Below are 22,828 nucleotides of genomic sequence, written 5' to 3'. Positions count from 1 at the left end.
GAGGAAGATAGGCATCTAAGAGGCTCCTTATGGAGATGGTTAGCCATTTGGGCAAGAAACTGCTCTTGCCTGGATTGTTACATAAACTGGACATAAGGAACCTGCAGAGAGAGGACTGCTAAACTTGCCTAAAGTTGAGATGATTCTTCGGGGTTCCTGATTCATGAAAGAGTCTGCGAGACATTCTGCAGGACACAAAAGAAAGTGATTGAACTGTCTTTCAAATTTCCTGCTTTATGGAAATGTCTGCTGGATACTATGGGCCTGTAGGCTGAAGATGGATGCCCCAACAGTAGAAAAGAACTTTGGGTGACTGTACAGGCAGCAAGTTGTCTCTGTCATTTCTAGAGTTTTAGAAGTTGCTTATTTCTTGTTTGCTTAGGTAATATTATATCCTTCTGGAGTCTTTGATGGAGTTGAAGAATGGTTAGTTATAGTTTTCCTTAGTTATAATAAAAGATAAAATAGATACAAATATTGTAACTGTAATTCTTCCTTTATCACTGTTTTGTTATATGTAATTTTGCTATGTTAAAGCCTTCCTTTTTGTTTAAACAGAAAAAGGGGAAATGATGTAGGAGTGTCTTCTATTTCTCTGTTGCTTTCATTGGTTAATTAATAAAGAAAACTGCTTGGCCTGATAGGTCAGAACATAGGTAGATGGGGAAGACAGAACAGAATGCTGGGAAGAAGGCAATGAGGCAGACGCCACAGCTCTCCTCTCCAAGATGGATGCAGGTTAAAATCTTCCCAGTAAGCCACCACTTCGTGGTGCTACACACATCAATAGAAATGGGTTAATTAGGATGTAAGAGTTAGCCAGGAAGAGGCTGGACATAATGGGCCACACAGTGTTTAAATGAATACAGTTTCCATGTAATTATTCTGGGGCTAAGCTAGCCATGCGGCAGCCAGGTAGGACAAAAAACATGCCTGCTCGCCTCATCACTACACAGGTATACCACACAATCCTACAGGTCAAGCAGTTATAGAAAGATCAAATCAAACTATAAAGGATATGTTAAACCAACAGAAAGGAGTGGAAAATACCCCCCAAAATAGATTACATAATGCTTTATTGACCTTGAATTTTCTTTAAGCTAATAAGAAAGGGACAACAGCAACAAAGAGACATTGGATAATAGAAAAGTCTTCTGATTCAAATCAACTGGTTTATTTGAAGGATGTGTTGACCTCAAATGGAAGCCAGGAGATGTGCTACATTGGGAAAGGGATTTTGCTCTTGTTTCCACTTGAGAAGAAAAACTATGGATACCATCAAAATTAATAAAGATTCACTTTGAAAAGGAGAAACCCTTTGAAAAAGAGAAATGACAGCTGATCCACAATGGTGACAGCCATAGAGATGGTAAGGATGCTAACAGATAGAAAAATAATTACTCAATAAGTATCATCAAGAAAATCAAATATGATTCATAAGTACAATGTTAAATCATATATATTTATACATATGTATATATATATTCATGAATACATAGAGCTGTCTTTGGAGTTGGACACTGGCTCTGTCTCTCTCTAAATCCATCCATGTTGTTAAAATAAAAATGCAGAGTTTCTGCCCCATGTCAAGAGCCATTTGGTATGGGACAGAAATAAAAAAGAATTTAGAGAAAATTTTACTTTTCTTCATATCTATTTTTGTTTCTATTGTACCTTTCATTGAATATATGCCTGTATTTACCTATATAAATAATGTTTTAGTTTTCCACAATGAACAATGAATTATCCTGCAGTAATCTTTGAAGTTTCCAGGAAGATGGGCCTCACAAAAATGACTCCACCTGGTTGATATGACAACATGATGCTGATAGCGCTACAAGACCTGTTTTGGGTCCCAACTGCTCAAGATAGTTCCAACTTGGTTAGCTGAAATGGTGCACTTTTTTTTCCATGTTCTGGCCAGACCTCCAAATAGGAAGCTCAGAAAAACCCTACCAAATACTCGGAGACTATTTGCAATCATAGCAGACAGTAATTTTGGAACTTAACCATCATTTTACTTTCTCAGGATCCCATAAAAAGAACATTACCCCCATGACAGCTGGAAGTAATTCTAGAAGACCACATCCCCTCTCCCAACAAAGTTAGGAACATCAGTTGGGGGTTGATTATAGTTGGTATAGGGTTGGGGTTGGGGGGAGTTTTATAGGCTCAGAGTTCTCTTTGAAAAACAGGGGGGAATTGTATGGGATAATAGATTAACATGAGCTTACTCACACTAATAATAATAATAATAATAACAATAATAATAATGAGTAATAAAGTGAATACTTGTGAGTATTTATAGGCAATTTTATTGGTATAGATTCTTGTATATTGATACAAAGTTAAATTACATTGAATATTGTATGCATGCATGCTTCTACCTCTGCTTAAAACATTTTTTAGATTGATATATATTTATCATATTGCAATGTACATTTCTACCTCTGATCAAGATACTTATACATTGTTTACATTTTGAGGTCCTTGTTCTCATTTGTTACACGATTGTTTATAATATTCTAATATAAAGTCTTAGTCTTTAAGTTATATAGGTATTAAGGATTATAGATTAATAGTCATCTCTGTCATACTTATAGTTAGACTAATCAGTTTCTTATAATATAGAGATTATATTCTGCATAAATAGGTAATCTTCAACCACTTCAAACTGCTGTAGAATATGGCATTTAACTAACTTAGGGTTCTGTTGAAGTGAGACACAATTGCTCCTGGCAGCACTGATCTACTCCTGAGAGAATGTTGAGCACCAATGACATTCCATTTGGAGTTTGTTTTCTTCTTGGCAAAACTGGCCTTTGGGCAAAGAAATGCCCATACCTAAACTACTGACAAGATACATGATATCCGGAAATAGATAAGCAGGATTGTCAAATCTTGCCAATACAGGATAATACAGTTTTGAAAAATTTCTTGCCTTTGAAAATGGTATGTCAGTTATTCTAGGCCTTAGCCAAAGTTGATTGCTTCAATTTTGCAAATGAGACTTTGGGTGATTGCCCAGGTAGCCAGCTGTCTCTGTCATTTGTTGTACATTTTGGAACTTACTTGATTGCACTTCCTGTTTACTCAAGTAATATTAGTTTCTTTCTCGGACTTCGATGGGATTAAAGACTAGATAGTTGTAGTTACTTTTTCTCATGACTTGACCAAGTTATTTATTATAGTAGTTAGGATAGGATAATTATTGAATATATTTGTTCTTATTGTAAATAATTTTGTATTAGGTTTAGAACTCTATTATTTAAACAAAATGTGGAGGTGTTATAGGAAATCTTACAGATAGTGGTTACAGGCCCACTGGGGCTTGGCCTCGTATACTATATATGCCACTGTAGAGTACATGTCCGGCCTCCTTTCCAGCCTCTTTGTTCCAGTTGCAGGATTTGTTTTCTGATGCCTGTTCAACAGAGGATTCTGATTTATGAGTCTACTCCTAAATAAATAACCATCTATTTCACAGTTCTGAGCTAGTATGGGATTTCTTTTAAACATCCATCCACAGTGCAGAACAGAGACTTTTCAGTGTGCCTTTTCCTGATACCCTTCATTTCACAAGTAATTTTCAGCTCTATTTTGAGTAAAAAAAAATTAACTGTGTGCCTGGGTGAACATATGAACAGGAACATATGTCTCTCACCACACCATGGAACAATATCTGGTAAATTACATATTCCAGATTGTAGACCAATGCCACCTTATAAATTTAATGGCATAAACTGGCACCGTGGGGGCACTTGAGTATAATAAGAATCATTTTGGGAAATATGTATCCATTGTGCACAGAAGCAGGTCTATTTCCTAAGTAAAACTTGCTCTCATCTTAGGCACCTTAAATTTTTAGGAGAACCTTGTACTCTCTTCAGTTTTGGAGAGTCCACTGACAGCTAAGAAAATGACCTTAAAGTACACCTTTCCAGAAAGAAGTGTATATAAGTTCTGTTCTCAGCAAGCCTCCACAGGCTATGAGATGAAGAAGAGATCTCTGTACCACTTTCAAATAAAACAATTTAACATCTAGAAGCAAGTGCACATTTATGAAGGAGGCAGGAAGCGAACAAGGTACAATTTATGATATGACTTTAGTGATTTCCATGCTGTCTCTAACCCACCTTTCATATTTACAACACTTTCTATACAGAAGGAACTATCATTCTCTTTGCAACTCTTAGATGAAATGATTTATAAGTGACGTATCCACCACCAATTTACAGGACACAACAGTTCATGACATTGATCCAATAACCGTAGCCTAATCTTCCCATCTTTCCCTCTCTCCCTTCACATATGAGCAGCTCCAATGGCTCAGAGGATTGCTAGGTAGTTCCTGTTCTCCTTTCTCTTTCTGTCTCTGACTTCACAGTCTAGGGACAGCGCAGAGATGGTGACTGACTGGGGAAACAGTGATGCCAAATCTAGACTTCAGGCTCAGCTTCTCATTGACTGGCGGCTTGAAAGTAAAGTTTTGCACAAGAGCAGTGAAGAAAATAAAGAGCTCAGACCTGGCCAATTGTTCTCCGAGGCAAGCTCGCTTTCCTGCAGGAAATAAAACAGAAGATGAAGTACTTTCTTAGTCGGCATTAGAATTTTCAGGAACTGGCATTTCCATTTTCCTTCTGTAAATCCTGAACTGTCACTGGGCTTTGTGTCCAGCTGTTTATTTATGTCTCATATGTGTCTGAATGTGGAATGTTCCACTGAAATTGGAACTCCAGGATCAAAGCTCTTCAGTGGGACAACAGCAATGGGAGGTGTCACAGGTGATGATATACATATCGCAGATGATGACAGCTAATATTTAACAGGTTGACCTAACAGATGAATAACTCTCTGATGGGAAGCCCTGCTTAGAAAAGACCATGGGGTCACTGGCTGTAGATTATTGGTTGTTTTTGTCTGTAGTTTTTCTCATGTGTCAGCTATGGGTATTTTCCCCACTGCTTGTGTGTTTATCTCATGAAATATTCCATCTACTGGAATATAGGATACTTCTCATTACTCAGACTGACATAGGAAAGTAATAGTGTCCTCAGTCTCAACAACAGCTAATTTTAAACTTCAGGACAAATTGAAAACAATATGTTTGCCTCTGGGTAACAACAGCTGGTAGCCCCCAGAGACGAATATGCAAGGACAATTTCCCAGGTGTATAGTGCTGTTTCAAGAAAGGGCATGAAACACAGAACTTTCTCAGCAAAGGCCTTCTCTATGTTTTTGTCACATCAAGGTTAAGCCAACTATCTGTTTATTGTTTAAGGCCTGAATTTCAATGTCCCTTTCTGTCTGGGAACCCTAACCACTCAGAGCTGACTTTACTCACCATGCACAGTCAGCATGACCTCCATAGCCTGAGAGAAACTGTGTGATCAGATGGTTCTGTTTTTTGTTTGTTTGTTTGTTTACTCAGGAAGTGCTGTGTCACCCTGAAAGTGTGACTCATGTTTGTCCAGAGGGTTTGCTGTAAGGGGAGTAGGAGAGACATATGAGAGATGCATCTAATGTGTGAGAGAGTTAACTTAGAAGAGTAGAATAAGTGAAATATTCAAATCTTTATTTTTTTATAAACAGGAAGATTGGACAGAGTCTCTGTATCTTATCAGCTTTCCTATTAAAGTGAGTTGTGAACAGTGAGCAAAGGAACAGACAGTCCCAGATGGAAAGACAAAGAGGTCAGAACAAACCAAGGGCAGCCCAGCCCCAAGAAACACCGGCTCTGGATCAACACTAGCTGTGCAGGCAAATGCAGTCTCCTCCTGGTCTGAGCCTCCACATCATGAGATGTGACACTGCCTTAGATAATCAGGCAAACTTAATGATCATATCAAGCATTTCAGTGTGCCTTATTGCAGCATTTAGGCACCGTCTGCAGACAGGGTTAGGAAACACAAGCTTCTGTGTGAGAAAACCTGGTGGACACTGAGCTTTGGGAGAAGCACATTTTTCCAGGTCTCTGTACTTTTCTCTGTAGTATACACTGACTGCAGCTTGGAAGGCTGCAGTGGGATGCATGCTCCAAGGGGCAGCTCTGCTTCATCTCCTGTCCCACACTTTCCTGCTCTCACGTTGTTTGTTTTTGTTGGTTAAAGCTTAGAACACAGATATGATATTAAAGAATTGCCAAATTACATATATAAGCCAATATCTAGAATACATCAGAACGTTTGGTTAGTGATTCCACACCACTGCCACTGAGGTCTTTAATTACTTGACGGGAAGAAAGCACAAGGGAGAAAGAGTCATCACTGCGTTCCCTTTCTTGCGTGTCAAGTGGTGCAGAAGACACATTTACTAAGGACATTTAAAAAATAAGGTCCAATTTAGAAAGATAAGTCCTATTCAGGGATTGTTCACGGGATAGAAGCCTATTCACATAAGCAAACGCCAATTAAAGCTATCTAACAACTAAAAATACTGAAACTCAGCTCTCTTCATTGTCATTAGCCATCCCTTAAAAAGAACTTGTGGCACACAAAATGTGTACACAATGACAGGAATTCATTTGTTGCTCTGAGAAAGAGGAATGGATTAGGTCTTTGTTGTCAGTGGGGTAGAAAACAGAACAAAGGAAGTTGAAGTCTCCATCAGAAGCATTAGATACTGTACCTGTGTGTGTATGTGGGTATTGACTGAAACCAGCTGCAAAATGGAGATATATGGGAAGGCCCATTTGTAAGGATTCCAGAAAAGAAGTTCCAGGAAAAAAGAAGGGATAAGGTGGAGCTCTGAACTCTCTCCTGCTCATCACAACTCACCCATTGAGAAAGGCAGAAAAGATTCTCTCTTCTTAAAGGCTCCATTCTCCAAAAAGTGCTCTGGATTGAAGATATCTGGGGTGGCCCATTCTTTGGGATCCATGTGCAGTGCAGTCAAATTGGTATGGAGAATGGAGCCCTAGGGAAGATAGTAAAGGCTCAAGTAATGTATGGACTAGACACACAGAGGTTTGGTGGTTAAGAAACTTCCATTTCTTAGCCTACTTACCTTTGGCAGGTGGAATCCTGCCAGCATAGTGTCAACTGTCACTTCCCTGGGAACATTTAGAGGGATGATATTTGCCATTCTCTGTACCTCATGGACAACGGCATTGGTGTAGGGCATGGAGTCTCGGTCAGTCAGGCTGGGCTGCTTCTCTTGGCCGATCACTCTGTCAATTTCAGCCTGGACTTTTTCTTCAAAGAAACAGGAGGCTCCATTAAGTTTTAAAGTTTAATGTTTTCTTCTAAAGATAGAGAAAGCTGTCTTTTAAAACATATATGCTTTTATTTCATCTAGTGTCCTGATTGTGAGGAAATAAAAATTCTCCTCCCTTAGAAAAGCTGATTTTGAAAACTGTAAACTCTATAACTTTCTTCAAGCCTACAGCATAGGTATGAGTTTCTATATATATTGAAGAGATAATCAGGATGGCTATGGCTAAGCTGATATCAGAATATATTCAGACTTCTATAAATAAATACTTTTTACTGGCTAGATTATCACCAGTACACTTCAGTTTTATCTACATGCAGAATCTCACATCATCTCACATATGCTCCTCCTCTTTCCACTCCCCCATCCTATCTTCTGAACCCATTCTGCCTTTGTTAGATGCTGTCACCACATCTCACCTTGGACTTTGGGGTAGAGAGCCATGTAGAGCAGAGCCCAGCGCAGGGTTGTAGATGTTGTCTCTGTTCCAGCAAGGAAAAGGTCTATAGTGCTGCAGATGAGGCTTTCTTTATTGAAACTTGTAGTAGTTTTGTCGGGGTGCTAGAAAAGACAGTGTGTATTTGTTCATTCAGAGGATTTGTGATTATCTCATAACACTGATCCAGTGAGAATGAATTGCATTAAGTCATCCAGAGTGATGCTGTCTTTGATATTCTACAGCTGACTTTGCTGATACCAGAAAGATGAATATCAATAGGAGCTTTGCCATTCACCTTGATGAACTGAAATGTTCTGAGACTTGGCCCGATGATATTTTTGCTTTATTCTCTGGTTGCTCCCATTTAATGTTGTCACACTGATGCAAAGTTCACTAATATGTTTGCTCAGTGTCTTCTTGCCTTGGTCTATTATTGAATAGTGTTTATATTGAGTCCAGGGAAAGGTATGTGTCTCAGCTATATATGAAAGTTAAACTCTACCACTTACTTAACTGAAGTTAGTCTGTTGCAGTGGTGTTTGAGTTGGGGAGGGTAACCAGCCCTAGACCAACTCATAACAAAATAAAGCTCTGAAATTTAACTGCTACTTATATTTCACATCTGTCTCTTTCAGATATGGGAGAAGGACCAATGAAGGAAATAATAAGGAAGAATCTGGGCATTTCCAGGACCTCTAGCCAAATGGTAGTCAACCCTTTATTTCTAAAGACCTCAACAAACCAAGGTTACGTTACCATGCATTTATAAAATATTACTCCTGTGTTTCACTTCAAAATCTGGGTTAAGGAATGATCTACAGAGATGTTCATCTTGTCATCTTTGCCACCATGGAATGTTACTCAAATAACAAAAACAGATCTTCAGGATATGATCCATTTCAGGAGGAAAGGTTATCCTGAGTTATCTTTATGAAAGGGGCCTCCAGGGTTAGAACAGGATAAATGAGATGTAAAAGGATCAGAAAGGAAAGAGATGATATAATCTCAGCACTGAAGATGGAGCAGGAAACCATAGCAACAATCATCAATGTCCCCTAGGTGATGGAAGAGACAAGGTAATGACATTTCTATTGTTTCCCAAAGTAGGCTGCCTGACTGGCAGAATTACAGGAACGATCTAGAACTATGAGAGAATACATCTCTGCTATGCTTAAACCCTACCTTTGTGCTAACCTGCTTCTCAATCAATTGGAAGCTACTCAACACCACCCTTTCTGTAAGAAGACACTGTCTTCCCCACCTTTGTCATTTCCGTGAGAAAAGCATCAATGAAGTCTCTCGGCTTATCAGGGTTCCAGTCTCTGAGGTGATTTTCAACTATATCAGAAACATATGATTTCAGTTGTCTCCAGGTAATCATTGTTGTTTGGTGTGATCCCGGAAGATATTTCATTATCCATGGGAAGATATTATAGAGCTAATTAGGAAGAAGAATATGGAGACAATATAATGTCACTTTCTGTTTCAAGATAGTGTATATTTTTGATGCCTCCCAAGATCCTGGAATATGTCAAATGTTGGGTGTTTAAGCATTTTCTGATCAAGATGATCAGAGATTGAAAGGAGATACAAAGAAGCAAAGGAGTCCAGTGTGGGTTCTAGAGGTGAAAGTCAGCCGAGTGGAGGAAACAGGGAAAGGGAGAAGAGAGGCAGCATAAAGATGAAAACTGGACAGAATATACAGAAAATACAATAAAGAAACTAAGATTTTATATAAACAAACAGGAAATAAAAGTGTTGTACATTTTAAAGCTGAACCAAAAGCAAAACAAGGCAAAGCAAAACAAATAGAAAACAAAAGCAGAAAACACCAACAGTCTCCACCGCAGAGAAGATCCAGAAGGGAGAATTGCTGATGAGAAGCTGCACTCCAAGAGAAGCAAAAAAAAAAAAAAAAAAAAAAAAAAAAAGGAAATAATGACCACAGGCAGAATGAAAAACTGTGATATAATCAAGAGACCTAGACATGCGCAGGATTTTATTTCAGAAGCTGAACTAAAAAGTAAAGGGAGTAAAATGAATTCAATGAAATTATAACAGAAAGTTTCCAAAGTTAGAAAAGCAAAAAGACATTCAAATGCAAGAGTTATTTAGATCCCCAATTAAACAAGACTAAATAGGAACAACATAATAAATCAAAACCATAAATCAAAGAAGCAATATTTAACATTGTAAGGGGTTTATCACGGGAGATGGCTCAGTTCACAAAGGTGCTGTTACAGAAGGCCAACATCCATACCGACATGTACACCTTGCAAAATGGATAGTAATTAAATTTAAATAATTAAGTTCTAATGGAAATATTTGCACTGACATGCATTGACTGAAATGACCATCAAGACAGCACTGAAGAAGATTCTTAAGTGAGGGCTGGCCACAGAGAAGGAAGAAAGATGAGTCTCAATCATGAGAGCACAGGGAAGAATAAATGGTATAAGAACATCTGGATAAAGAAGGGCCAGGAAGGAATCCATATGTCTAGCACAGTAAACAAGCAAATCCTTGTTAGTAATCGAGGTAAAGTAAAAACCAAGTAATTCAAGCAACCAGAAAAACAAAACAAAACAAACAAACCACTGACATAATTACCATGATTACTTAACCTCTCTCCATAATACCTTAGTAAATCCAGTAAGCAAACAGAAACTGGAAACAAGTTATTCAAAATTAGCTAGAGGAGATAAAGGCCACTATACATTCATAAAAACAATTCATTAGTTAGAACAATTGCAAATATGCATGCATCATAATTTGGGACTCCAAATTTCATAAAACAATTAACAATGAATATGAAGTTTAGACAGATTCTCATGAAATAATTATGGTAATGTCAGTACTCCACTCCCATTCCTGCATAGGTCATGGGAAAAACCAACAGAGAAGCTTCAAAGCTGAACTGTACCATAAATCAAATGGACTTAATAGACATCTCAAGAGCATTTCATCCAAATGAAACCAAAAATATTTTCTCCTTAGCAGCACCTGGAATTTTCTCTAAAATAAAGAACCGAGTCTTAGCAAATACATAAGAATGAAATATCTTCCATATCTATATAGACCATAGTGTAATAAAACTAAAAATCAATAGTAAGAAACACTACAGAAACTATAAAAATACAAAGAAAACAAAAATTAAATTCTTGAATGATCAATGACTCATTGAAAAACATGGAGAAAAAAGTCAGGCCCCTAGAACCAAATAAAGATGAAAGCTCAACCTAGCAGATCATTTCTGAGACATCTGAGGCAATTCTAAGAGGAACATTTGTATAGGAATGAGCACAGGGACAGACAACAACATGGGGGTAAAGGTTTATGTCCTAGTGAAAATACGAGAAAAGTGAGTGGATGTGGCAGCATGAATAAAGTATTCACAACAGTGTTATTAATACAAACTTTAACTTAGAAACAACTGGATGTCTAACCATTGAGAAATGTTTATTGAACAATGACAGCAATTTAACAAAGAGAAAATGTACAGAGGAGGATAGCTGGAAAGTATGCCTGTAGTTTGCATGTGAGGTATGAAGACACATGGGAGAGATAAAGGTAAAATCAACAATAAATATCTCCATTCTTTTAGAAAGAGCAGCATTTGGGCATGTATAGATTCCACATAAATGTTGGTACTTCATTAAAATATTAGAAACATTTTTTGTACACAGTAAGTTTTCTTATTGAAAACATCCAAATCAAGAGATAAATTAGTAACAAACTCAACTCAAAGACATTTTAGCTTCAAATATTCCTGGAAATCAAAAGAAAGAACCTATTTGTACTCAAATTAGCCCCAGTCCAATTTTCTCCCAAAATAAAAGAAACTAGAATGCTTACTCGGACCATCTTTGAGGAAGTCAAATTCGTGGCCTTATCCAGTAACCTCAGCAGCTCCTGAAACTGACTGTCATGGTACTCAAAGCGCTCACCAAAGGTGATGGAGCAAATGATATTGGAAACAGCATTGTTGATCTTGAAGTGAGGGTCAAAAGACTGTCCTGGAGGTAGATAAAGAAAAAGTGCATCTTTCAAAGATATTGGTTTGTTAATTCCACATGATAGAGAAACATACATATCAGAGAGCTATGTAAGAGGCTCTGGATTAGCTTGGGAAGCCAGAATGATGACCAGGCCTTAAGGCAACAGAGAGTCTAATGACCATTTGTGTGATTAGCTGCAAACTCTGGGGCAAGGTCATGGCTACATGTTCACTGTTCAATGCTCCGTGCTCAGCACAGCGCACAGTCCAGAGCAAGCACTTAGATACTTAGGTGGATTCTGTTTAATATATGAGAGGGTCACAGCCTCCTACCTCCACTCTGTGGAATGCCCACCTTTCTCCTCTTTTATGACCCCCACAAGGTGCTGGGCTTCCTCCTGTATGCGCTGCTCTAAGCTCTTCTTTCCCAGCCCAAAGTTCCTCAGAGTCATCAGTGCGAACCTTCTTTGCTCCTTCCATGTCTGGCCACTGGAGAAGATCAGTCCTGGAAAGAAGCAATGCAGCATTATAGCATTATGATTCTGATTTAAAACTACCTGACAAACAGGATGGTCACATGTAAGATGAAAAGGAGAAGGGCCAATAATGGAATTGACAGCTGTCTGGAGAGAGACAATAGCAGAAAGCAAGGAGCATAATGGCTAGCATCTCCTGGTGGCTTACATCATCACTGTTTTGTCAGTATTTTTAATATATTATTTAATTTTAATACTCTTAGAAAAACCCAAAAGTAATTACCAGAAGACTCCAGATCTATTACAATGGATAGAAAAAATTAGACGCAAGGGTAAAGTAAAATTTTAAGGAACAAGGTAACTAGGTAGTTAATGAGGTGATCAAATCTAATTCTCCCCAGAACCAAACCATCTACACTTTGTGTTTAATATGCATATATATGTCGTGCAATCTATGTAAGCTAAATTCCAGAAACCATTCCTGGAGGTAGATACTAGTTTTGTGTACTAGTTTTGGTTCTCTAAAGCAGTGGTTCTCGACCTTACTGATGTTGTAATGATTAATACAGTTCCTCATGTTGTCATGTACTTTTTTTTTTGCTAGTTCACAACTGTAGTTTGTATACTGTTATGAATCATACTGTAAGTATCTGATATTTCCAACAGTCTTAGAGAACCCTGTGAATGGGTCGTTCTACCCCCAAGAGGGTGTTGTCCCAAGGTTGAGAACCACAGCTCTTAAGGACTAGAAGTGATAGAAATGGATCTTTTACTAAATGGGTCTATTATTAAAGCAGTATTTATTAGAGTGGCTTATAAGCTGGTCTAAAAATGGCTGACTCTTAATGGAAAGGCCAATAATGCTATGATTGTCCTATCTATGAGGCTGGATGTCTCAGCTAGCTTTCTGGATACACTGGAATCCTAGAAAAGTAGATTCTGATACCAGTGAAGGAATTCTTCATCAGCAGGATAGCTGAATTTGCCAGTGAGAAGAAGGGCAAGAAAACAAAAGGCAAAAGCTTCCTTTTTCCATGTCCTTTTATATGGGCTGCAACCAGAAGGTGTGGCCCAAATTTAGGGTGGGTCTTCTGATCTCCAGTGATGCAGATTTAGGGTAGGTCTTCTCACCTCAAAAATTCCAAAGAAGCAAGACTCCTCATTTGTTTACCCAGTTTTGAGGATTTTAGTTGGTTCCAAATGCAGATAAGTTGACAATTAGCCATCAAACTGCTAGTGGACTTGTTTTAGCATCCTGATTTCCTGGCGTCTAGATCATGGAGTCATTTTGGCATCCTCTTGGCATGCCTGGAGTTATGTTTATAAGGCTTCAATGCCATCACCCTAGTCTAATTCACAGTCTAGTTTAACAACTTGAGTGTGTGAGCTTCCACCCTTCATATCTAAAACAGGTTTCCTAATGCCTTTCCTGCATTCTCTACTTGATATCCTAAGATCTCCTCTGCTCAAAACCACTAAGAAGTCTTCCTGGCTGTTAGAATAAAAAGCAGCATTTAGCAAGTACTGCCTGTGCTCTTTCTGATGGAACTCAGAAGTACCAAGAATGCTTAATTATGTCCTTTAAATACCATGTTTGCAACACTGAATGTCTTTCCATTCCTCAAGACATCTCTCCTTTTTGTCCTTTCAAGGATATTATATCCCCTTGACTAATTATTCTTTCAGGTCATTAAATGAATATCATTTACTCAGAGAAGATTTTCCAGAATCCTCATACAATGTTAGACATCTCTGATTAAATACCTTCTGCATTGATACTGCCTTACTATTTAATCCCTGGCATTAACTTATACTGTGCTGACTGGTTTTATTTCGATGTCACATAAGCTAAACTTGTTCTACAGGGAGGAGCCTCTATTGAGAAAATGCCTACATAAGATAGGACTGTAGGTAAGGCTGTAGGGCATTTTCTTAATGAATATTTGGTGTGGGAGGGTCCATCCCACGTGGTTGCTGCTAATCCTGGGCTGAATAAAGCATGAGGAGCAAGACAGAAAGCAGTACTCCTCCACGACCTCTGTGCCAGCTCCTGCCTCCAGGTCCTTGCTCCGATTTACTGTCCTGATTTCATTTGGAATGAATAGTGTATATGAACGCATAAGCCGAATAAACCCTTTCCTCCCCAAGTGTCTCTGCTCATGGTATTTCCTCACAGTAAAGTAACTCTAAGACAGGTGTCTAGCACTCTGCTTCTTACAACAGACAACACCGAGAATTATTCCAAAGAGTAATTAGAAAGGGCCTAAGAGGCTGTTTTGTTGGATTAACAGATTTCAAATTCTGTGTCCAACTTATGACTTTATTTGACAATAATATAAGGTATTTATACTAACAAATTATAATGTTGGCTAGAAGCCTAGAGATCCTCATGACTTTACTGATATAAGCAGATATAAGCAAGATGAAGTAGAAAGGAAACGCTGTGGGGATGTCCCCAGGTAGGTCCTTGGGCGGCAGAGCAGAGGGTGCCTGAACTGGCCTTGCCCCACTATCACACTAATGTTTATTTCAAATATCACCATAGAATCTTCATCTGGCTATGGATGGAGATAGAGATAGAGACCCTCGTCAGAGCAACGGACTGAGCTCCCAAGGTCCAGTTGAAGAGCAGAAGGAGGGAGAAGATGAGCAAGGAAGTCTGGACCATGAGGGGTTGGTCCACCCACTGAGACAGTGTGCCTGTTTTAATGGGATCCCACCAAATCCAGTTGGACCACGACTGAATGAACATGCGATGAAATCAAATGCTCTGAATGTGGCTGACAATGGGGGCTGACTGGGAAGTCATTGATAAAGGCACTGGGACTTGTTTCTACTGCACATACTGGCATTTAGGGACCCTAATCTTTGGATGCAAAGCTTCCTAGGCTGGGATGTAGCGGGGAGGGCCTTGGACTCCACACAGGGCAGGATTCCCTGCCCTCTCTTGAGGAGGGAGGGGGAGTGAGGAGGGTGAGTAGGGGAGCAGGATGGGAATGGGAGGAGGTGAGGAAGTGTAAATTTTTGAATGGAAAAATATTACAATGCATATCTAACAACACAGGAAATTCTTACCGCTTTTGTTAAAGACATGTTTTTGCATAGGAAATTGAGGGCGACTCATAAAGTTTTCTTCCAGGTGAGTAAAGGCTTCTTTGATTAAAGGCAGACTGCTTACAATCACTGAAGACATGATTCCAAAATCCAGACTCATAACATTCCCATACTTCTTCACAAACTGAAACATATTTCAATAGTTAGAGGCAAATGTGCTCATACCTCTGTGTCCAGGGATGGCAGACATATGTGTAGCAAATGGTAATCATATTGATAAGTCTTTATTTCCCTGTAAATGATACACCTTAGTTTGTGGAAATGGTTTTGATTTTCTTTTCTTTGAACTGTCCTAAACTCAAATCAAATTCAAGAACGAGATTTACCAATACAGATTCAATGATATGAATCAATGAGAGGATGATGTTATAGTATGTATCTCTGTATGAATATTTTAGTACATAGATTTCAGTAAATAATCAAATTCTCTAACTCTGGCATTCTGCAGTCAGAACAGGCAAAAACAGTGTATGCCACCTTGTGACTCACTGTGTGAGTCATACCTTGTAGTATGCACAGAGTAGGCAGCACAGAATAAGGAAAAAATATTTTTATATCATTTTATTCATTGGTTGTCTGTGTGGTGTGTGTGTGTGTGTGTGTGTGTGTGCATATGTTGTATGTGGAGGGTGGTGTTGTACATGAGTATGTCAGTGGACATCTTTGGGGAGTCTGTTCTCTCCTCTTACCATGTTTGTCCAGAAGATCAAATCCAGATTACCAAGTATTTTAGCAAGTGCCCTAACCCACTGAACAACCTCTATGACCTGCATGCATGGAATTTACAGTAATTGAAAATATCTGTTGCTGGCTTTCTTGTATAAATAGCTATAATAACAGAAGCAATAGCAAAATAACTGTGGCTATTTAAATATTAGAATGGGATTTAGAAGAGGGCTCTGGTAATGGAAGCAACAAAAAGATGGAGGTGCAGAACCCACAGACAGTGCTGATGGGCTCATGCAGCATTTATGTCACAGAATCCTGGCTATTGTGCAAAAATTGACCTGGGTTCTCAGGGGTCTGCTCTGATAATATTTAAAAGATGAATAAAAGGAAAAGAAAGAAAATGGAATGAGCTTCAACTCATAGAAGACATCCTAACTGTGACTTGGAATATATTGAGTAATTTTATACATACAATGATCATAAGAGGCATATTCAGGACCATTGTATGTTGGGTCTCATTGTTACAGCTAGCTTGAAGTAAATGCTAATATCTAAGTTGTGTATCACAGCCCACTTCAGTCTGACAAGACTTTCTCTTATTTATGTAATATTCCTGTGAACTACTACAGAAAAGGCTAAGAGACTATAAGATGGAGGGAAATAGAGTCCCCACGTGCTCAACAAGGAGCCACCTTCTTCACTGTCCTCACCCTGTTTTGATGTCACCTAAACTGATCTAAAATGTCCATCCCTTTACTTCACTAGACGCTTGTTAAACATTCCTTCTAGGAACAGCACAACTGGTGACATCATTCTATCAAAGGCTAGGCCCAGAGCTGCCCATCCATCTAGTTTTGGTATGGTATCAGAATTAATTATCAGAATCCATAGGACTCATTGGACCATAGACTGTCCTGTGTTGTGCCTGTCGGGCTAAGCATTTGTTTAGTGTCTCTTGAATGAATGAGTCTGTAAGGAAACACATCTACGTATTAAAGGTCATTTTATTCTATAGCATATATATATTGAGTTTTTGTATTGAGTCACATCATGTATGTTCAAGAACTTGTTATGCCATTATCCCACTGAGCAACCTGGGGAAATCAGATTCCCCCTTTCCTCGACAGTGGAAAATGGAATGCTAACAGATGATTGCTAACATGACTCCATGTGTGCTTATCATGGAGGGTGAATGGCATAAACCCCAAAGGGAAAGCCATGCATCAGCTTGTGGGAATTATTTACTCATAGCAACAATTAAAATTTAATTATATGTAAGTTGTATAAATTTATTTTTATTTAATATTTGTTTAAAGTCATTTGATTATACACAGATATCAAAATGTAAACCCATAGGAAATACAAAATAAAGAAATAAAAAATTACTGGACTGGCATGATGTTTCCAGCCTCAGTGTCAACATGACCTATTGCTGTGACACCAGACATATCAGCCAACCTCATATGACTGTGTAGCAAGACATAGATCAAATATTTTTACCTGACAAGATTAAATAAAAGCATGTCTTTTTATTTTTGTAACTTATGATAGCATTTGCCAGAAGCAAACCTCCCACCAAAGTTTACTCTGTTTTGCCAAAGAACAAGAAAAGTGAGTCCCATCAGGCCTGAGATTGTTTTAACTTTTTGCATCCATGTCCCAGAGTCGAACAACATCAAATGGTACCCTACAAGGTTACAGAGGTGGGGTTCATCTATGTCATCTTGTCACTTGCTATGTCTCTCCCGGGCTGAGCCTGTGAGGTAAAATGTGACTTCTACAGCTGAACTGTTGTGAAGCGAATCTCCAAAGAACCCTGGGAGAGAATTCTGCTTCCTATCCTTCTTTTGCAACAATAAGGACTTCACTTTCCTATGGGACAATTACGGACAATTGCTGGTGTTCATCCTCCCGTAGAGAGGTACAGCTGCACTATACTGATGGGGCCCTGAAGTTGCAGCCATCTTCATTCTTGCCAGCCCATGCTGCTGAGTTGAGGAGTCAGAGGTGTCAAGCACACACTGGGGTTATTTAGATTCACAATGCAAACTCTGAAATTTCCATTTGAGTCAACACCCACAAAAGTGAGGCCCTGGAGCCTGTAAAGCTACCTGGACAAGTAGAGCATGGCCCTAGTGTGTGCATCAGGTTACAGCACACGACACACAATGTCCAGTCTGATATTGCTTAGTTCATTCACTAAGAAACAAGAGAACCTCAACTTTGTTGAGATGGCACAGATGTTGGAATGAGGGGGAAAATAAATATTTCAAAGTGGCTATTATAAAATTATTCCAAATAATGGGAAATCTTAACAGAGAAAACAAAGATAAGAAGAAAAGGCATCGATTTGAGGACAGAAGCTGCCATGGCCTCTGTGGAGATCTGCACAGCAGAGCTTGGCATAGAAGCAGTGCAGAGGGGAGAGGCAGCTCTCCCATGCACAGCACAGAGAAAGCCGATGGCAAACAGCAAGACCCAGCACCATAGACGTCATGGCTGTGCCCCAATGTCCTGAAAACAGGAATGTGCAGATGAGAAAACACCTGGAAAATGGTGGGAACTTCCTAGTCTGGGAAAATGCAAGCCTGCCATGAAGATCCCAACAGCATAAAGCCCCAAATAGTGCAAAACCACCACAGTCAATATGGAAACTGAATCTCTTGAAAGCAGAGAGCCAATATAACAGCAAAAACAAACAATCAACAAAAGAAAACAAAACAAAAAATCTTTAACACTTATAGGGAAACCATAAAGGCCAGCAAGGAGTAGGAGAATATCTAAAAATGCGAGTCCTCTGATCATCAACCTAGTTGTCTATAATCAGGGTCAAGACAGTGAGGGAGGGAGGGGAAGGCATTCTGAGGAGGGACACAGCTCAGGTTTCCTTCTGCTACAGTCTCCTCTGAAGGAATGAAGGAAGAAAGGCCTTGAGGTCAGAAAGAAAATGATGAAGTTGAAAGGTCAGAAAAAAGATGACTATGGGAGGATGAGTAAGGGGCAAAGACAACAGACTCCTGTGCCTTTGAGTCCCAGCTGCTCTGACATGAAGAGCAGGGCAGTGTGGGATGTGGGTCTCAGTGACTGAGGACAGCACCTGTGGCAGTGCATCATACGGGGATGAAAACTCCCCCATGTTTGTAGTCGCTCTGCTTCACATGCAAAATGCTGTTAGCAAGCTCTCATGAGCTGCATGTGTGTATTGAATAATGCAGAGGAGATGCTGGGAGGACAATGGTAGGGATGTAAAGAGAGAGAAGATGAATAAAAAGGCATCTACTCGGAGAGTGTCCAAGAAACCCGTGTGGCAGGATAGGAAACCAAAAATGAAAGAATGAAAACAGAGCAGAGACAAACCACAAAACAATGAAACATTGAGTTTAAATGCTTACATGTAAATTGTAAACACTCATGTTCTATCTCTCCCAATTAATGATGAGACTTGAGTAACAAATAAATTTCCCAAGTATATGCAGTCCAGATGAATGCAATTTTAGTATTATGTGTAGATAAAAATAAAAGAACTGAAAAGCAAATGCCTTTCACATACTTACCAAAGGGGAGATTGCAGCGTGTAAGAGATTAGAGAAAATTCAGGAAAAACAAATTTACTCTGGATAAGGAAGGACATTACAAAACCTCGTGGTTAAGTCATCAAATGGCACCTGCCAATCTTAAATGTCATTGTTTACACAAAACAAACTTCCCAATTTAGTTGGGGAGAGCACCCAGAACTGAGTAGACAGTGGAGAAACTCTCCCAGGGGACCTGGACACTTGCTTGTGTCTTTCTTAGTAACTGATACCATCCGTAAGTGAGCAGTCAGCAAGGATGTCTAAAAACTAAGGCTCAGTAAGAGAGAGCAACACCTAAACCAAACTTCAGTCACGAGGAGAAGATGTCCCCCCACCCCCTCCACCTCAGTTTTTTTTTCTTGAGAAGCACTTTAATCAACTAAACTGAGACCTGGACTTTACAGTCAATTCTTAAAGCAGCAGGACATATCTGTCTCTATTATCATTTACTATTAAATATAGACCTGGACTATTTAATGAATTCAAATCACACAGTGTTTTGTTTTCTCTAACCTAAATGGAACCATCACCTAGAAGCATGTTATAGAAGGATAAGAAATTTTCCAATTATTCTCATTCTCTCTCTCTCTCTCTCTCTCTCTCTCTCTCTCTCTCTCTCTCTCTCTCTCTCTCCTCTCCTCTCCTGTCTGTTCATCTGTCCCTCTGTCCCTCATTCCTTCCCTCCCTACCTCACTGTAAGACAGGGCTTCTCTGTGTAGTCATGGCTGTCCTGGAACTCGCACTGTAGTCCAGGCTGACCTCAAACTCACAGAGATCCTCCACAACTGCCCTGCTTAGCTGCATATTTCTTAAAAGTGCATGTTTAGCAGCTAACTATGTGTCCTGGGCTTAGCCACTAGGAATAGGAACCTTGGAATCCTGCCTGCCTGGCCCTGCTCTCCTAGTTCCAGGAAGTGCCAGATGCACTAGTTCAGGATTAGGTCAGCTCAGAGCCGGACAATCTTGTAACTTCCTACCTCCTGGACCGCCAGGTCCGGCTTTTCCATGTCCAACTGCAGTATGTTGCCTATGAAGGGCAGGCGTTGCGGACCTGGCGGGTAGTTCTTGGGGCGCCGGCTTTTGAAGTAGTCGGCCAGGAACAGAAAGGTGACAAGAGCCAGCAAGAGTGTCTGGAGATGGAGCGCTGCCCAGATGGCGGTCACCAGGGAGCCCGCGGCAGCGAACATGGTTGGTATCCAAGTGGACTCTTCAGAGGAATCAGGGTCTGAGCTGAGGCTCAGGGCTCCTAATCTTATAGCGCTCTCAAATAATCTACTCCAGTCCACTTCCGATCACACCCCTCCACATTTCTTGGAGGCCCTAAAGCCAGAGAGCACAGACACCCCGCCCTTATAGGTCCAACCCTCCCTCTGTAATCAGAGGGCTTAGCCACTCCTTCCAGTTGGAGCAGGACCCACCCCTTATGCTCAGAGCTCTCTGCCCTGCCCTGTTGCAAGCTTAACTAGATAGACCTTTGGAGTTGTGGCTTTTCCCTTCAGATGAAAGTTACACTAAGTGCAGAAAAGAATTTGGGTTTCATTTGGTAATTATAACTTGCTCTTACTTGTAAACTACTTTGGTACTATGTCCAGGATAAAAAAAACCCAAGTAGCTGTAGACAGTCCATCGATGCACATAGCTGTAAATGAAGGTGGATTCTTTGTTGTTAAATATGATTTTTGTAGCTTTGATATAGATCTGTAACTTGCTAGTTCTATAGTTACACCATTTGGCTTGATTTTCATAGCTCTAAGCAACTGCTAATTGTAAATTTATCCTCTTAAAAGTATGAGCCAATATTAAGCAGAAATCTTTATTTTTAAAGACACAGAACTTTGCCTGAGCAGTGATGAGGCTTTAGGCAGGGTGAGAAGTCATTGACAGACTGGTTTTAAAATAATGTTTTTCCTCCAGTTTAAATTGGAATAGATAAGAACTTTGAAATACTAAGGTTTTGAATGTGACTGATTGTTGTGATTCTATCACCCTCCCAAAATCCTAATCATGAAAAGTAAAATTTCAAAATAAGATCTTTGAAAAGAAATCTGTTCGTTTTACGTGTATTACAGCTCAGTAAGAACATTTATTAGAATTTTTATTTATATGTTAAGAATATTTTTGGAGACAATTTATTTTAACCAGTATTTTTAAGATATATTGCTAAGAGGAATTTTGATTAACATATAGTATTATATGCCATGTAATTCTTATTTTTCTCATGACCATTACTTAATTGAAATAAATTCTAATCAATTTTTTTCATTATATCGTGTTCTGGAAGAAAATCCTTATCAAAATCTATGTGTATTAATATTAGATTTTATAGCTTGAGAAACATTAGTCCTTCAATTCCAATGAATGGTGTTTTATATAAACAAATAACATATTAATGTTTTCGAAAGCACTTAATAGACTCCAAATTCCATTTTAATAAGTTTGAAGATCGTTAGCCTACCCATATAAGGCAGCACACATTCATCAAGTTTTTTTAAACCACTCACATTTATTAATATAAACTTGTGCAGTTTAATTGAGCATCCTACATTTATGCATATATACATGTATATAAGTATATATATATGCCTATATCAGTACTCAATGCAAATAAATAAAAATTGAAATGATCATAGGATTTAACGTTTTTTTCTTTTATTTATTTATTTTTTTGTTTATTTATTTATTAAAGATTTCTGCCTTCTCCCCGCCACCACCTCCCATTTCCCTCCCCCTCCCCCATCAAGTCCCCCTCCCTCATCATCCCTAAGAGTAATCCGGGTTCCCTGCCCTGTGGGAAGTCCAAGGACCACCCACCTCCATCCCGGTCTAGTAAGGTGAGCATCCAAACTGCCTAGGCTCCCACAAAGCTGTCGCGGCCCCCCTCGTCCAGCAAGGATGACGCGACCACCAGAGCTCTTCTCACTGCAGTTTATTCCAGGACTTTATTCACAGCAATCTTTTCCCTTCTCTTTCTCTCTCTCTGTCTCTCTCTCTCCCCCTGGGCAAACCTCTCCCAGCCCTTAAGTAGGCCTGGGCTGCCAACCTCAGATTGCCAGGTGGGCACTGCCCATAGGTCCACGCATATGCAAGCAGCTGACAGTCATTGCGTGATAATAGCATAAGTCAGGCTTTAGCCATAGGAGTTGATTATCACAGAGAGCACTCGCTTTCGAGATCGCGGAGGGCGGGAGCCGGCACCATCAGGTGTGACTCCACACAGCTCTCTACATTGCCATCAGGTGTGGCTTTACGCAGCTCACTGCACAAAGCCAGTACGTGCAGTAGGATCAAAAACCCATTGCCATTGTTCTTGAGTTCTCAGTAGTCCTCATTGTCCATTATGTTCAGC

General features: G+C 39.5%; 1 protein-coding gene across 2 annotated transcripts; it reads right to left on the bottom strand.

Annotated features, from left to right (window-relative positions):
- Positions 1-2,312: 2,312 nt before the first annotated feature.
- Positions 2,313-20,814, bottom strand: LOC130883449 (cytochrome P450 2J3-like). Of its 2 annotated transcripts, XM_057783868.1 has the most exons (9): positions 20,460-20,814; positions 15,200-15,362; positions 12,004-12,153; positions 11,507-11,667; positions 8,913-9,089; positions 7,632-7,773; positions 7,006-7,193; positions 6,777-6,915; positions 2,313-4,560 (listed from the first exon to the last, which is right to left on the bottom strand). In XM_057783868.1, the coding sequence occupies exons 1-9, from the start codon at positions 20,667-20,669 to the stop codon at positions 4,382-4,384; spliced, it is 1,509 nt and encodes a 502-aa protein (XP_057639851.1). In that variant the 5' UTR covers positions 20,670-20,814; the 3' UTR covers positions 2,313-4,381. The 2 variants fall into 2 exon arrangements, with proteins under 2 accessions (XP_057639851.1, XP_057639852.1); XM_057783869.1 differs by lacking the exon at positions 6,777-6,915 and having other exon boundaries at positions 4,453-4,560.
- Between the last annotated feature and the right edge of the window lie 2,014 nt (positions 20,815-22,828).

Source organism: Chionomys nivalis, chromosome 11 (assembly GCF_950005125.1).
Source record: "Chionomys nivalis chromosome 11, mChiNiv1.1, whole genome shotgun sequence".
NCBI classification, from domain to species: Eukaryota; Metazoa; Chordata; class Mammalia; order Rodentia; family Cricetidae; genus Chionomys; species Chionomys nivalis.
Note: the sequence above shows the minus strand (reverse complement) of the source record. Positions and strands in the feature narration are given on the sequence as shown.

Excerpts from the sequence above, each read along its gene's own strand:
- LOC130883449 (XM_057783868.1), bottom strand. The coding sequence starts at position 20,669 with ATGTTCGCTGCCGCGGGCTCCCTGGTGACCGCCATCTGGGCAGCGCTC. Across the intron at positions 12,154-15,199 it reads ACATGTCTTTAACAAAAGCG|GACTGATCTTCTCCAGTGGC; the intron begins GTAAGAATTTCC and ends GCTTCTTTCCAG. Across the intron at positions 4,561-6,776 it reads TTTTCTGCCTTTCTCAATGG|GAAAGCGAGCTTGCCTCGGA; the intron begins GTGAGTTGTGAT and ends TATTTCCTGCAG.